The 14,319-nt window shown below is 20.8% G+C and overlaps 5 protein-coding genes across 5 annotated transcripts; 2 read left to right on the forward strand and 3 right to left on the reverse strand.

Moving 5' to 3' along the window:
- Positions 1-2,567: 2,567 nt before the first annotated feature.
- On the forward strand, positions 2,568-4,049 carry DDB_G0288779 (hypothetical protein; the record flags this gene model as incomplete). Its single annotated transcript, XM_631421.1, has 1 exon — positions 2,568-4,049. One exon carries the CDS (start codon positions 2,568-2,570, stop codon positions 4,047-4,049), a length of 1,482 nt encoding a protein of 493 aa, XP_636513.1.
- A 163-nt stretch (positions 4,050-4,212) lies between these two features.
- DDB_G0288781 (hypothetical protein) lies at positions 4,213-5,583 on the reverse strand (the record flags this gene model as incomplete). The annotated part of the gene is made up of 1 exon (XM_631422.1): positions 4,213-5,583. One exon carries the CDS (start codon positions 5,581-5,583, stop codon positions 4,213-4,215), a length of 1,371 nt encoding a protein of 456 aa, XP_636514.1.
- A 1,321-nt stretch (positions 5,584-6,904) lies between these two features.
- Positions 6,905-9,073, forward strand: DDB_G0288861 (heat shock protein Hsp20 domain-containing protein; the record flags this gene model as incomplete). Its single annotated transcript, XM_631423.1, has 1 exon — positions 6,905-9,073. The coding sequence occupies one exon, from the start codon at positions 6,905-6,907 to the stop codon at positions 9,071-9,073; it is 2,169 nt and encodes a 722-aa protein (XP_636515.1).
- Positions 9,074-9,233: 160 nt separating this feature from the next.
- Positions 9,234-10,818, reverse strand: DDB_G0288863 (hypothetical protein; the record flags this gene model as incomplete). Its single annotated transcript, XM_631424.1, has 4 exons — positions 9,234-9,479; positions 9,565-9,725; positions 9,828-10,042; positions 10,142-10,818. 4 exons carry the CDS (start codon positions 10,816-10,818, stop codon positions 9,234-9,236), a joined length of 1,299 nt encoding a protein of 432 aa, XP_636516.1.
- A 583-nt stretch (positions 10,819-11,401) lies between these two features.
- Positions 11,402-11,887, reverse strand: DDB_G0288865 (hypothetical protein; the record flags this gene model as incomplete). Its single annotated transcript, XM_631425.1, has 1 exon — positions 11,402-11,887. The coding sequence occupies one exon, from the start codon at positions 11,885-11,887 to the stop codon at positions 11,402-11,404; it is 486 nt and encodes a 161-aa protein (XP_636517.1).
- Positions 11,888-14,319: the final 2,432 nt, after the last annotated feature.

A 14,319-nucleotide genomic window follows, 5' to 3' on the forward strand; every position in this document is an offset into this window, starting at 1 on the left:
TTATAAGGAGAATGGCTATCCATTTGGGTAATTTTGTTATTTTTTTTAACTCAATAGCAATTGCTCACTGCAGAAGGGTAAAGTTTCTCTATATTGCTTCTGCTATATTGATTTAGTTGCCACAATCTTATTCTATTATTATTTTTAATAGTGCTTGTAAAAAAAAAAAAAAGAAAACAATGATCTTCATTTAATTAATAGTGAGTAGTTTGGTTGTAGAGGGAGTTAAAAGAATTATATTTTATTATATGTAATTATATTTATATTTTATTTATTTATTGAATAACTATATTTAATTTATATATCCTTAATAATTTAATTTAGTTTAATTTAATTTTTATTTTAATTATATATTTATTTTTTTATTTAATTTTCTTTTTAACATATTTATATTTAGGAGATAATAAACTGAAAATAAATAAATTTTCATTTTCATTTTATACTATATAAAATGAGTTGACATAATTTACTAAAAGAGAATAATTAAAATAATATAATAATTTTGTAAAAAATTAATTTATATTAATTATTGAAAACACTAAAAAAAGAATATATATAGAAACAAATGATTTTAAAATAAGTGAATAATACAAAATAATTATTGTAACAAATAACTGTTGGTTTCGTTAAATAGTTGTGAAAAATTACTATCATAAAACAGTTGGTATGGATTCTTTTTTTAATACTTAAACCATTTTCAACTCACTCTCTCATACATTGGTTCTTTTTTTATTTTCACCCTCTAAAACTGAACGATGGTAAATATCAATATATAGCATATTTCATTTGAACACACCATTTTCCAAACTCTAAAACCAAGTTTTATATTGGTTTTCAAGGTAAATATTGAACAGAAACATAATTCCCATCATAATCAACTATATCCTCATCGATTGAATTAGAGTTGGTGAAATCAATGATTGGGTGTTGTTTAACATTTTCAAAAAAAAATCTCAAATTTTATAAAGATACTATCACTCAATTCTAAATTTGGTGTTTGATGGTTTGTGTATACTAGTACCTCTAGAAGGACTAATAGTATTTATTTATTTTAATTATATTTATTTTTTTATTTATTTTATTTTATTAATTCTATTTTTTTAAAAATATCTTTAATTAATTTATTTAACCTTAATTCTTTAATTTTAATAAATTTAATTTTAACATTAATTTATTATTTATTTATTTTATTTTAATTATTTATTTATTTATTTATTTATTTATTTATTTATTTAATAACATATGTTTGATTGTTGAGTAATATCCTAATAAAACTGACAATAATAATAATATTTTATTTTACATTTTATACTATATAAAATTAGTTGAAATCATTTATATTTTTCTAATTTAATTATTTTTTAGATATAATTAAATATAATAATTATTATAACAAACGACTAATGCTTTCATTGTACATTTGTAACTCCATCTTCTCACCCATTTCCATCAAATTCTCCCTTTTTCATAATTCTATCTAGATTAATACATTATTTCCTGCGTAATTGATAAACCCATATTAATCTTAATATTTCCTGTAGTTTTATTTTTGATAGGTCTAAAATTTTTGTTGACATATATTTTTTTTAAAATCAAAATGGTTATTTCCTACCACTAGTTTCAATATTTGGTTCCTCTAGAATGTCTCTGGAATTTCTTCTTCCCCATTTGAAAACTCATTTTCACTCTCATCCATTTTTCATTAAAAAAAGTTTAATTTTTGACCTTTATTAAATGCTGTTGTTGGTTTTTTTTTTATAAAATAAAATGGAAAAATTTCATTTAAAGTGTATTGTAACATGACCACCATGAAATTGTCATTTTTTTTTTTTTTTTATTTTTTATTTAAATTATAAACTTTTTAATAATGCTCCAAAAAAAAAAAAAAAATTTTAAATAAAAAAATAATATCCCTAAAAAAAAAAACAACAAATGGTACATAAAAAGTAAAATAATATTTTTGGAGGCAAGATCCCCAATAAAAAGGTTGGTGAAATAATAAAAAAATAACATATTAACCGCACTCAATGTGCTTGGGAACACATTAAATTTTAATATTTATTGATTAATTTTCAATTTTTTTTTTTCATTTTTAAATATAATTTGTCATATATTACACGTTAATAAAAAAAATTTAAATTAAAAAAAAAAAAAAAAAAAAAAAAAATAAAAACAGAAAATCTTGGTAACTGAATTTTGGTAAAGGTGCTTAAAATATGGTACTTTTTAAAAAAAAAAAGATATTTTTTTTTTTTTTTTTTTAATTTAATTTCGTTTAATTTTTTTTTTTTTTTTTATTAATTTTTTTTTTTTTTTTTTCTAATTTTTTTTTTTTTTTTTTATTTAATCAAATGTAATGAAAACCACACATTCAAACACAATTAAATAATAATCAATCTATTCAACAATATAAATTATAATAAAATTAATAATAATAATAAATAATAATAAAAAAAATAAAAAAATATAAATTATTATTTTATTTTATTTTATTTTTTCTTTTTTTAATATTATTATTATTATTGATATAATAGTGTAATAATTAATAATTATTTATAAATTTAAAAATGCAAGAATTACTTTATCAAAATTTAAATGATAAAAATGAATTAAAAGTTGAATCACCAAATTTAAATAGTTTTAATAATAGTAATAATAATAATAATAATTATAATAATAATAATAATAAAATTTTAAAAATTTTAAAAATAATTTATTATAAATTAAAATATTATTTTAAAAGTTTTAAAATATTTTTAAAAAATAATTTAAAATTAATTTTAAAAAGAATTTTTGGTCAATTATGTTTTTTAGCATTAATTTTTGGAATTATTACACCAATTTCAATTTATATTTATAATAATTCACCAAGTAAATATCTTAGTAGTGAATTATTATTTTCACCAGAGAATTCAACTTATTCACCAATTTTACAAAATATTTCAATTTATGATCAACAATATTTTCCAAATCAATGGGATGATGTAAATGTTTTATTGGATACTCATTCACATACTTATTATTCAGACGGTTCATTATCACCAGAAGAGAATATAAAATGGCATATTTTAAATGGATATAATGTTATGTTTATGACTGATCATAATCAAGTCTATGGTGGATTAGTTGGTATGAAAATTGCACAAGAGAAATATTCCGATAAAATATTAGTTATACCAGGTATTGAGTGGACAAATTGTAGATGTCATTTAAATTTAATTGGTATAACAGAGAATGTACCTTTAATAAAGTATCCAACAGATGAAGAAATTAAAAATTTAATTGATTTAGTTCATTCAAAAGGTGGTCTAGTTATATTGAATCATTATCCATGGAGTAGTTGGTCAGGTTTAGATCAACCTTCAATTCAACAATGGTATGATTGGGGTATTGATTTTTTGGAAGTTGCAAATCAATATACATTTGATTATCAAGGTATGATATTTTGTAAAAATCATAATCTTCGTTATGTTAGTGGTTCAGATTTTCATTATTATCAAAGAGCATATGCTTGGACAGTTTTTAATATACCTGAATTAGGTAACACTGGTAAAATACCAACTCAAGAAATGGTAATGTCAACCCTCTTAAATACTTCAACTAAAACTTCATTTGCTTTTGATCCAGTTGCAAGTAATACAATTATGGTTGAATTTCAATTTACAAAATTTAATCCAACTTGGATTTTCCTTTCACCTTGGATTTATTTGGGTGGTTTCTTTCATAGTTTTTTCGAATTAAAAAAAGGAATGTATAGTTTTGTTGATGGTAGTTGTACTGGTCAAACTCTAGATATTCATTCAAAAGAAATTTCTTGTTTAATTTTTTGGATTTTTTTAATTTTCTTTTTAATTCATTTTTTAAATATTTTAATTTTAATTTTAAAAAATTTTTTATTAAATTTATTTAAAAAAATTAAAAATTTTTTAAAATTAAATAATAAAATTAAAACACCAAAATTTAAAAGTAAAAATTTTAATTTAGATAATAGTGAAGAATTAGTATCAACAAATGAAATAAATAATTTTAAAATAAGTGAAGATTTTTAAAAATAAATAAAAAAAAATTTTAAAAAATAAAAAATAAAAAAAAATTTTAAAAAAATATATTTATATAATTTAAAAATAATTAAATAATTTAATAAATAATTTTTTTTTATTTTTATTTTTTTTTTTTTTTTCTTTTTTTTTTTTTAATTTAAAATTGTTTTTTTTAATTTAAAATTGATCTACAAGATGGACAACATAAATCTGGATCTTGATAAATTTCTTCACCTGGGAAACAATTAAGTTTAAAACAATTTGAATGATTACAAGTTGGTCTACATTGTTTACAACATTGATCATCTGGCTGATAAAGTTCATAACCATTTGCACAAAATATTAATGGACAGAAAATATTTGAACAATCTTTTTTACATTTTCTTGGACAACATTCACCAATTTCAGTGAATGGTGAATATCCTGGTTGACAGAAAATTGGTGGACAATAAACCAATTTACAATTTGGAACGCAAGTATTTGGACAACAATCAGTTTCATTTAAAAGTGGAACAAATCCATCTGGACAATTTAATGGTGGACAATGATATTGTGGATCACATTTACATGAACTTGGGCAACAATCACCTGGTGCTGTATATGGTAATTTACCAATTGGACAGAAATATGGAGGACATGGTCTATTTGGATTACATTGACATGAACTTGGGCAACAATCACCTGGTTTAGTATATGGTAATTTACCATCTGGACAAATGTATGGGAGACATGGTGTACTTGAATCACATTGACATGAACTTGGACAACAATCACCTGGTCTTGTATATGGTACTTGACCTATTGGACAGAAATATGGAGGACATGGTCTATTTGGATTACATTGACATGAACTTGGACAACAATCACCTGGTTTAGTATATGGAGTTTGACCTTCTGGACAGAAATATGGAGGACATGGTCTACTTGAATCACATTTACATGAACTTGGACAACAATCACCTGGTCCTGTATATGGTACTTGACCTATTGGACAGAAATATGGAGGACATGGTCTACTTGGATCACATTTACATGAACTTGGACAACATTCACCTGGTTTTGTATATGGTACTTGACCGTCTGGACAAAAATATGGAAGGCATGGTCTACTTGGATCACAAATACATCTACTGGGACAACAATCACCTGGTGCTGTATATTCTTTATAACCTGGTGCACAACCTAATAAAGGACAAACATTATTTGGTCTACAAACACATTCTGGACAACATTTATCATCAGCTTTAAATGGAATTTTATCACCTTCACATCTAATGAATGGACAATCAGATGGTGCTGGACAAATTGTACATACTGGACAACATGAATTTGGTGGTCTAATTAAATCATAACCTGGTTTACAAACTGGAATTAAACATCTTACATTATTACATTCCAAATCTTGTGCGGCCAAAACTGTTGAATTATCAGTAGATGTTGAATTTAATGGTGAGCTTTCTTCACCAAATACTTTTAATAAATTATTACTTGAAAATAATAACAAACATATTGAAAATATTATTAAACTATTTAGTTTTACCATTTTTTATATAAAAAAAAAACAATCACATATATTGTTTTTATTTTAAATTTTTTTTTTTAAATTTTTTTTAATAAATAAATAAATAAATAAATAAATAAATAAATAAATATATATATATAATAAAATAAGATAATTAATTAAATAAATAAGATTGATATTTAAATTTGAATTGATTTTAAAAAAAAATAAAATTGTATTTATACTTAAAAAATTTAAAAGTTAAAATATAAAACTTTGAAATTTTATTTTTACATTTCCAATTATAGTTTTATAAATAGTAATACCATAATTAACCCCCCTTTTAAATTTGTAAAAATTTTATTTTTTTTTTATTTTTTTTTTTTTTTTGGTGTGGTTTTTTTTTAGATAAGGGAATTTAAAAATAGTAAAAGAAAATTTAATTTTGATTATAATTAAAATAGAAAAGAGGTAATGATTAAATATTTTTTTAAATTAATATAAACATTCAAATTTTACTTGGAAAAAAATAATATTAATAAAAAAAAAATTAATATTTATTTGTTTTTTTTTTTTTTTTTTTCTATACGATTTAATTTTATTTATTTATAATATGAATTTAGTATGGTAAAAATATAATACTCAAAATTACACAATTTGATTTAAAATAAAAAATGAATGTAACCATTATATATATATATATATAATTTTTTTTTTTTTTTTTTTTTTTATAATTATCAATCATTAAAAAAAAAAAAATTTTTATAGTCTCTAACTTGGATGTTATAGACATAGAGTAATGATTAAAAATTTTTTTAATTTTTTCTCTTTTTTTTTTTTTTTAGAAATTAGATATTAGTAAAAAAAAGGATCACACCTTTGTTTTTTTTTTTTTTTTTTTTTTTTATTTTTTTTTTTTATTTTTTTTTTAAAATATTAAGAATCAAATTATCTTATGTTCATTACAAACCCCCTCAGTTTTTCATTATTTTTTGAACCAAAAAACATCTGTTTAGATTTAAGACCCAAATATAATTTAATATTTCCATATTTCAACAAAAAAAAATAAAATAAAAAAAAAAAATAAAATTCTAAAAATGATAATATTAAAATCAAATCTATTTCTATAAAAATTCAAATTTGAAATAAAAAATAATAAAAAAGGAATTTTTTTTAAAAATCTATTATCAAAAAACAAAAAATTGTATATTTAAATATATGAAAAAATTTTTTTTTTTCTTTTTTTTTTTTTTCAACATATACATAAAAAAAAAAAAAAAAAAAAGATATATATCTCTAAAATTAATCAAATTATTTATTATTTTTTATATTTTAATTTTTAAAATTAATTTATTTTTTTAATATGGCAACTATTATGGATTTTTTATTACGTCAAGGTTTAAATGTTCCAGTTGGATATTCATCAGTTGGTAGTCAATCAACATCGTCATCATCAACTTCAATTCCAATGGATAGTTCATTAAGAAATGTTGATTATTTACCAGAAATTGATATCACTGAAACCAAAGATTCTTTAATTATTGAATGTGAATTGGCTGGTGTATTAAAAGAAGATATCTCTATTGAAGTAGCTGAATCTAAATTAATTATCAAAGGTGATAAAAAGAGATATGCCTATAGAAGACCAAATCAATCTTGGTCATATGATGATAAAAACCAAATTTCACAATCCTCTAAAATCTCTGAACAATCAAGTGGAGCTGATCAATGGCAACATAGTAATGATCCAAATGTAGATTCTCAATCAAATCTAAATATGCCATCATCTAAACAAGATCCAAATGTTCAACAATCTCGAGTTGGAAATGTACCAGAATCAAAAGTAAATAGAAATGACACTACTGAACCTAATTTACCATCTCAACCTTTCCAATCTGATATGAATCCATCATCATCATCATCATCAATTGAAAAACAACAAATCCCAAATGTTAGTCATCCATCATTTCAACAATGGTCTGGTCAACCACAACCACAACAACAACAACAACAACAACAACAACAACAACAACAACAACAACAACAACAACAACAACAACAACAACCATTTGAACAACAATCACAACAACAATCAAATTTAAATGATCCTATGCAAAGACAAGATTCAAAAGAAATTTCTCAACCATCTGAATTACAAAGATCAAATTTTGGCGAATCAAGTGTAAATCAACCATCCTCTTCTTCTTCTTCTTTACTTGGATCAGATAATAGTCAATCAAATGTTGATTTACCATCCTCAAGATCTGTTGAACCACAAAGACCAAATGTTAGTGATTCAGATACTAACCAAGGATATTCACAATCTGTAGAACAAAGACTTGGTAATACTCAACAGCAATCATCACAATTACCACAACAACAACAACAACAACAAGATCAACCAAGATCAAATGTAAATGAACCTTCTTTTCAACAATGGTCTTCTCAACAAGATCAACATAGATCAAATGTTAATGATCCTTCTTCTCAACAATGGTCTTCTCAACCATCTGAACAACAACAAAAATCAAATATTAGTGAATCAAATGTTAGTCAACCATCATCTACACAATTTGTTGAAAATATTCCAAGTAATTTAGAACAATTACCTCAACAAGAGCAACAAAGATCAAATGGAAATGAACCTTCTTCTCAACCATGGTCTTCTCAACCATCTGAACAACAAAGATCCAACATAAATGAACCTCCTTCTCAACAATGGTCATCTAAACAAGATCAACAAAGATCAAATGTTAATGACCCTTCTTCTCAACAATGGTCATCTCGACCATCTGAACAACAACAACAACAACAAAAACCAAATATTGGCGAATTAAATGTTAATCAAGCATCATCTGATGTATGTTCTGGTCCATCAGTATCAGAAACTAGAAAACAATTTGAAGAAAACTATCTTAATGAACAACAAAGACAACCACAACAACAAGATTTAAGTTCATTACATAAAGATGAAAAGAAACCATCGTCATCATCAGTTTCTCAAACTGCTCAATTATTTGAACCAAATAAACGCGAAGAACAAAGAAAAGATAAACCAGAAGAAAAGAAATTCGATTCTGATATAATTAAATCATCTGAACCAACAAATGTTGAATCAATTGAAAATAAAGATTGGATACAACAAAAACCACAAGAACAACAACAAGAGCCAAGAGAAATTTCTTCAACAGAAACATCAAATCTTCAACAACCAATGGAAAGACAAATCAATACTGAAACTCCAAAAGAACAACAAGTATCACCTCAACAACAACAACCTCAACAACAACAACAACCTCAACAACAACAACAACCTCAACAACAACAACCTCAACCTCAACAACAACAACAAGAAAGAAAATATATCTCTGAAAGAACTTTTGGACATTTTAAGAGAACAATGGACCTTTCCAAGATGTTATATCGTTTAAATTTAAGAGAAGAAGTTCAAACTCATTTCGTTAATGGTCTTTTAATCATTATACTCAATAAGAAACCATTTGAACCATCAATTAAAATTCCAGTAAATTAAAAATTAAAAAAAAAAAAAAATTATATATATATTAATAATAGATCAAACCAAAAATAGAATGTATAAAAATAGATTTTTTAAATAAATAAATAGATAAAAAAAAAAAAATATATATTAATTGTTTTTATTATTATTATGTGTTGTTTTTTTTTTTTTTTTTCTATTCAGATTTCTTCTTTTTTAAAGATAGTTTTTCATTTTTATAAAGTTTATCTTGTTGATCAATCCATTGATCAATATCAACCCATTTACGTAATAACCAGTCAATTCTTTCTTGTTTAGTCTTTGGAATATCTTTATATTTAATTTGTTCAAATTTAATTTTTACAACTCTATTACATAACTCACCATTCATCATTTGTCCAAAATCTGATGATGCTTCCATACCAAAATGAGAACAGAATAACTGAAAAAAAAAAAGATATTAGTAAATTTAAAAAAAAGAAAAAAAAAAAAAAAAATATATTAATAAAATTATAAATAATATTTACAATATCACCACATGGATTTGCTTCTAAAAGTGATAAAACACCACCAACTCTTGGTAATAATGTATGTTTAAGATTTGATGCTAATTCATAATTTTTAGTATCATTCTTTTTCTTAAAACTTTCTAAAACTTTTTCTCTCTTTGATTTTGAAAATCTTGTACCTAATAAAAAAAAAATTATTATAATAATATTATATTATTAAAATTAAAAATCCAATTATATATTTTAAATAAATAATTTTTTTTTTTTTTTAAAAAAATTACCTTCTGGCCAAATACAAGTTACATCTGGTTCAGTTGGTTTAAAATCTGATACCATTGATTTAATAGCTTCAATTTCAACCTCCATTCCATCTGTACCTGCATCTCTAAATAAGAAAAAGTTTGGTGTTCTTGAACCAGAAACATCAAGTGCTGGATCCCATAATAATTCTTTCTTTACAATATATCTCATATGATAAAATAATGAAAAAATACCTCTTTTTTTAATATATTATTATTATTATTATTAAAAAAAAATTAAATTAGTAAAATAAAAAATAAATTTTTTTTTTTTTTTTTTAAAAAAAAAAACATACTGTGGTACTAAAGTATCAGCAAATGAGGCATGTCTCGAAAAGATAATTTTTGGACCAATACCTAAAGAATCAGCTAATCTCTTTTTGAAACCTTTATCATAGTAATGAGCAATGAAAGATGAATTGACATCACCAGCAACTTCAATTTGAACATCAATACCCAAGAGATAACAACTCCAACCAAATAACATTTCACCACCCCACCAAGATTGATACCAATAGTTCCAACGGAAGAAACGTGCTTTACCAGGATCACTTACAACTAGTAATGATAATAAATGAATAAAGTAGATTAAAAATGTTGAAATCAATGCAATTAATTCTATGAATAAATAGGATTCAAAGAATGTTAAAATTCTAACATAATTTAATCCTCTACGACGTTTGTAATGATATAAATCCAATGCTAATGCTACAATTGCTAACACTGGGAATAATAATGTGAGTACTACCAACACTATCAAAATTAATGAAATTGAAATACTTCTTCTATTCCATTTCTCTAACCATAAACGAAATCCACTATTAAATTCACTTGAGTATCTACCATAATCATGTAAATATCTTTTCTTTGGTATTCTTTGTTTTGGTGGTGATGATGATGATGATGATGATGATGATGATGATGATGATGATGATGAAGATGTTGTTGAAGTTGAAGTTGTTAATGGTTCCATTATTTTATTAATATTATTATTTGTATTAATATTATTACTACCACTACTATTATAACTAATAATATTCACAGTATAATTTAATAATAAACACTTTTAATTAATATGATAAAAAAAAAATTAAAAAATTAAAAAATAAAAAAATAAAAAAAAAAGAGAAAAAATATAAAAAAAAAAAATAAAAAAAAAGCAAAAAAAAAAAAAAAAAAAAAAATTTTAAAAAATGAGCACATGTTACACCAAAAAAAGATTCTTTTTTTATATTTTTTAAAAAATATCTTTTTTTTTATTTTGACCAATATTTTTTTTAAAAAGGTATTTTGTCACACAAAAAATAAAATATGATTTTTTTTTTTAAAATTTTTTTTTTTTTTTTTTTTCAAGAAAATATTCTGCAAAGATAAACATTAGATTAAAAAAAAAAAAACATTAGATTTAAAAACTTTTTGATTAAAAAAAAAAAGTTGTAAAAGAAATAATTAATTCTTTAATTGATTATTTTTTTTTTAACACCAAAAACAATATCTAATTTTTTTTTTTTTTTTATTTTATTTTATTTTTATTTTATTTTATTTTTTTTTTTTTTTTAAATAATTAATTCCATCATTGTATCACAACGACTATAGACTGAGCTATGAAGAGGAATTAATTTAAAACCTAATTTTTCATATAATTTAATTGCTGGTGTTAAAATTGAATTTGTTTCCAAAAATAATTTTTTGGCATTTAATTCTTGTTTTGCTTTATTGATTAATGATTGTCCTAATAAGAAACCAATTTGTTTTCCTTTTGCTTTTGGTGTTACAGACATTTTAGCAAGCTCATAACAAAACTTTTCAGGCTCTTCTGATTTTAAAAGTGCACATGTTCCAACGACCTCTCCATTTAAAATTGCAAATATAATATGACCACCTTTATTTAAAATGTTTTCTTCAGGATTTTCCAATACTTTAATATCCTCCTCTTCCATTTTAAAATATTGTGATATCCATTCAACACTTAAATTTTTAAAATTTTCTTTATACTTTGATTCATATGGTACAATTTTAATTTCATCATTTGTTTCAATCATTTTTTTTTTTTTTTTTTGATATTTGATTTTTGATTTTTTTTTAAACAATTTTCAAACCAAAAAAAAAAAAAAAAAAACAAAACAATGACAAAAAAAACAAAACAAAAAAATGAAAAAAAAAAAAATAAAAATAAAAAAAAAAAAAATTTAGGATGACGTTAAACTTACTTTTACATTTGATTTAAATTCTTTTGACAATTCCATTTAATTATATTTAATTAATTATTATCAACTTTTTAATAAATAATTGATTATCCAAATTTTTTTTTTTTTTTTTTTTTTTTTTTTTTTTTTTTTAAAATTTTTTTTTTAAACAATTATAATACCCCCAAAAAAAAAAAAAATTAAATTAATTAAAAATAATTAAAAAAATTTGGTCCAAAAAAAAAAGAAAAAAAAAAAACAATTAACTTTCCAAAGTTCGCAATTAAGAATTCAAATAAAAAAAATTAAAAATTTTAAAAAAATAAAAAAAAAAAAAAAAATATTTATCAATAAATTCCTAATTTCTTAAATTTTTTTTTTTTTTTATTTTAGTGATTTTCTTTGATTGACCTTTTTATCACATGTGCTCAATTCCATTTAATAGCCACACACATAAATAAATATCTTAAAAAAAAAAAAAAAAAAACGGCTTTTTTTTTTTTTAAATTATTTTTTTTTTTTTAAATTATTTTTTTATTTTTTTTTGAATTTTTTGATTTTTCTTTTTTTTTTTTTTTTACATAACATTATACGTCAACTTTTTTTTTTTTTTTAAACAATAAAAATTTTGATTATTTCTTTTTTACTTTTTTTTTTTTTTCTTTTTTTATATACCCATTTTCTCTTCATTGTTTTATATATTTTCTTTTTTTTTTTTTTTTTTTTTATACAAAGGATCCTACATAATTCATAAAAAGAAGAAGAAAAAAAAAAAAAAAGTATGTATCCAAAATACAGATATTTATTGATTTTTTTACTTTTTTTAAAAATGACGTAGTGAAACCAAAAAAAATATTATTTATATAATGAAAAAAATAAAAAAGTGGAAAAATAAAAAAATAAAAAAAATATCTCTCACTTTCACAAAAAAAAAAAAATAAAATAAATATCTCTCACTTTCACAAAAAAAAAAATAAAAAAAATAAAAATAAAAATAATATCAAAAAATTAAAATAATATCAAAAAAATATACAATTAAATGAATAAAATAAAAATAATATCAAAAACATATAATTAAATGAATAAAATAAAAAAAAGATCAAACAACAATGAACCAACACACAAAAAAAAAAAAAAAAAAAAAAAAAAAAAAAAATTAAAAAAAAATAAATAAATAAAATAATTATAAAATAAAAATTCTTACTTTTAAAAGGTTTTGTTTTGTTTTGTTTTTTTTTTTTTTTTTTTAATTGTTAAATAATAACCTTCTCAAAAAGTTTATAAATCTATAAATAGTGTCATTGTTTTTTATGCTCTTTATCAAACCAAAGTAATAAAAAAAAAAAAAAAAAAAAAAACTGGAAAAAAAAAAAAAAAAAAAAAAGATATTATTATTTATAATAATAGTAATAATATCAAAATTTTTGTGATATTAAAAATGGGGCTAAAATTGGAACGCACAAAAAAGGGAATGTGTGTGATGGTGTGGGTTTTGGGAAACCTTTTTTTTTTTTTTTTTTTTTTTTTTATTTTTTTTATTTTTTTTTTCCAATTTTTTTTTTATGGGCCTCCACCTTTTTTTTTTTTTTATTTTTTGGGAAAATTTTTTTTTTCAAAATTTTTTTTATTTTTTTTTTTAAAATTTTCCTAATAATAGAATTGTGATATCATTTTTTTCACTTCAAATAATTATATGTATGTTGGTAAAACAATTTCATTTTTTTTTTTTTTTTATATAAATTTTTATTTTTTTATTTTTTATTTGTTTAAAATTTTATAATTATTTATTTTTTTTTAATATCTTTTATTAATTATCTAAAAAAAAAAAAAAAATCTTTTTTGATATCCTTTTTTTTTTTTTTTTTTTTTTTTTTTTAATATCTTTTAATCAAAAAAAAAAAAAAAAACAAAATTTTTTTTTTTTTTTAAAAAAAAAAAAAAAAACTTTTTTTTTTTTATTTTTTTCAAATTATTTTTATTTTTAAAATAAAAAATTAAAAAAAAAAAAAAAAAAATTGTTACTGATATTTGTTTTTTTTCCCTTTCCATAACGACAGTTACCCAACCTACTCGTCAATATTGATATAACAATTATAAGAATAAATAATAATAAAATATTAAAAGAATAAATAATAATAATAATAAAAATAATAATAAAAAAAACAAGTGTACAATAGAAATAATTTACAAAAAAAAAAAAAAAAATAAAAAATAAAAATATCAAACACTTTTTTTTTTTTTTTTTTTTTTTTCTAAAAGCCAACACTCCACACAACTTTAAAAATCTT

This window comes from Dictyostelium discoideum (assembly GCF_000004695.1).
Source record: "Dictyostelium discoideum AX4 chromosome 5 chromosome, whole genome shotgun sequence".
In the NCBI taxonomy this organism is placed as follows: Eukaryota; Evosea; class Eumycetozoa; order Dictyosteliales; family Dictyosteliaceae; genus Dictyostelium; species Dictyostelium discoideum.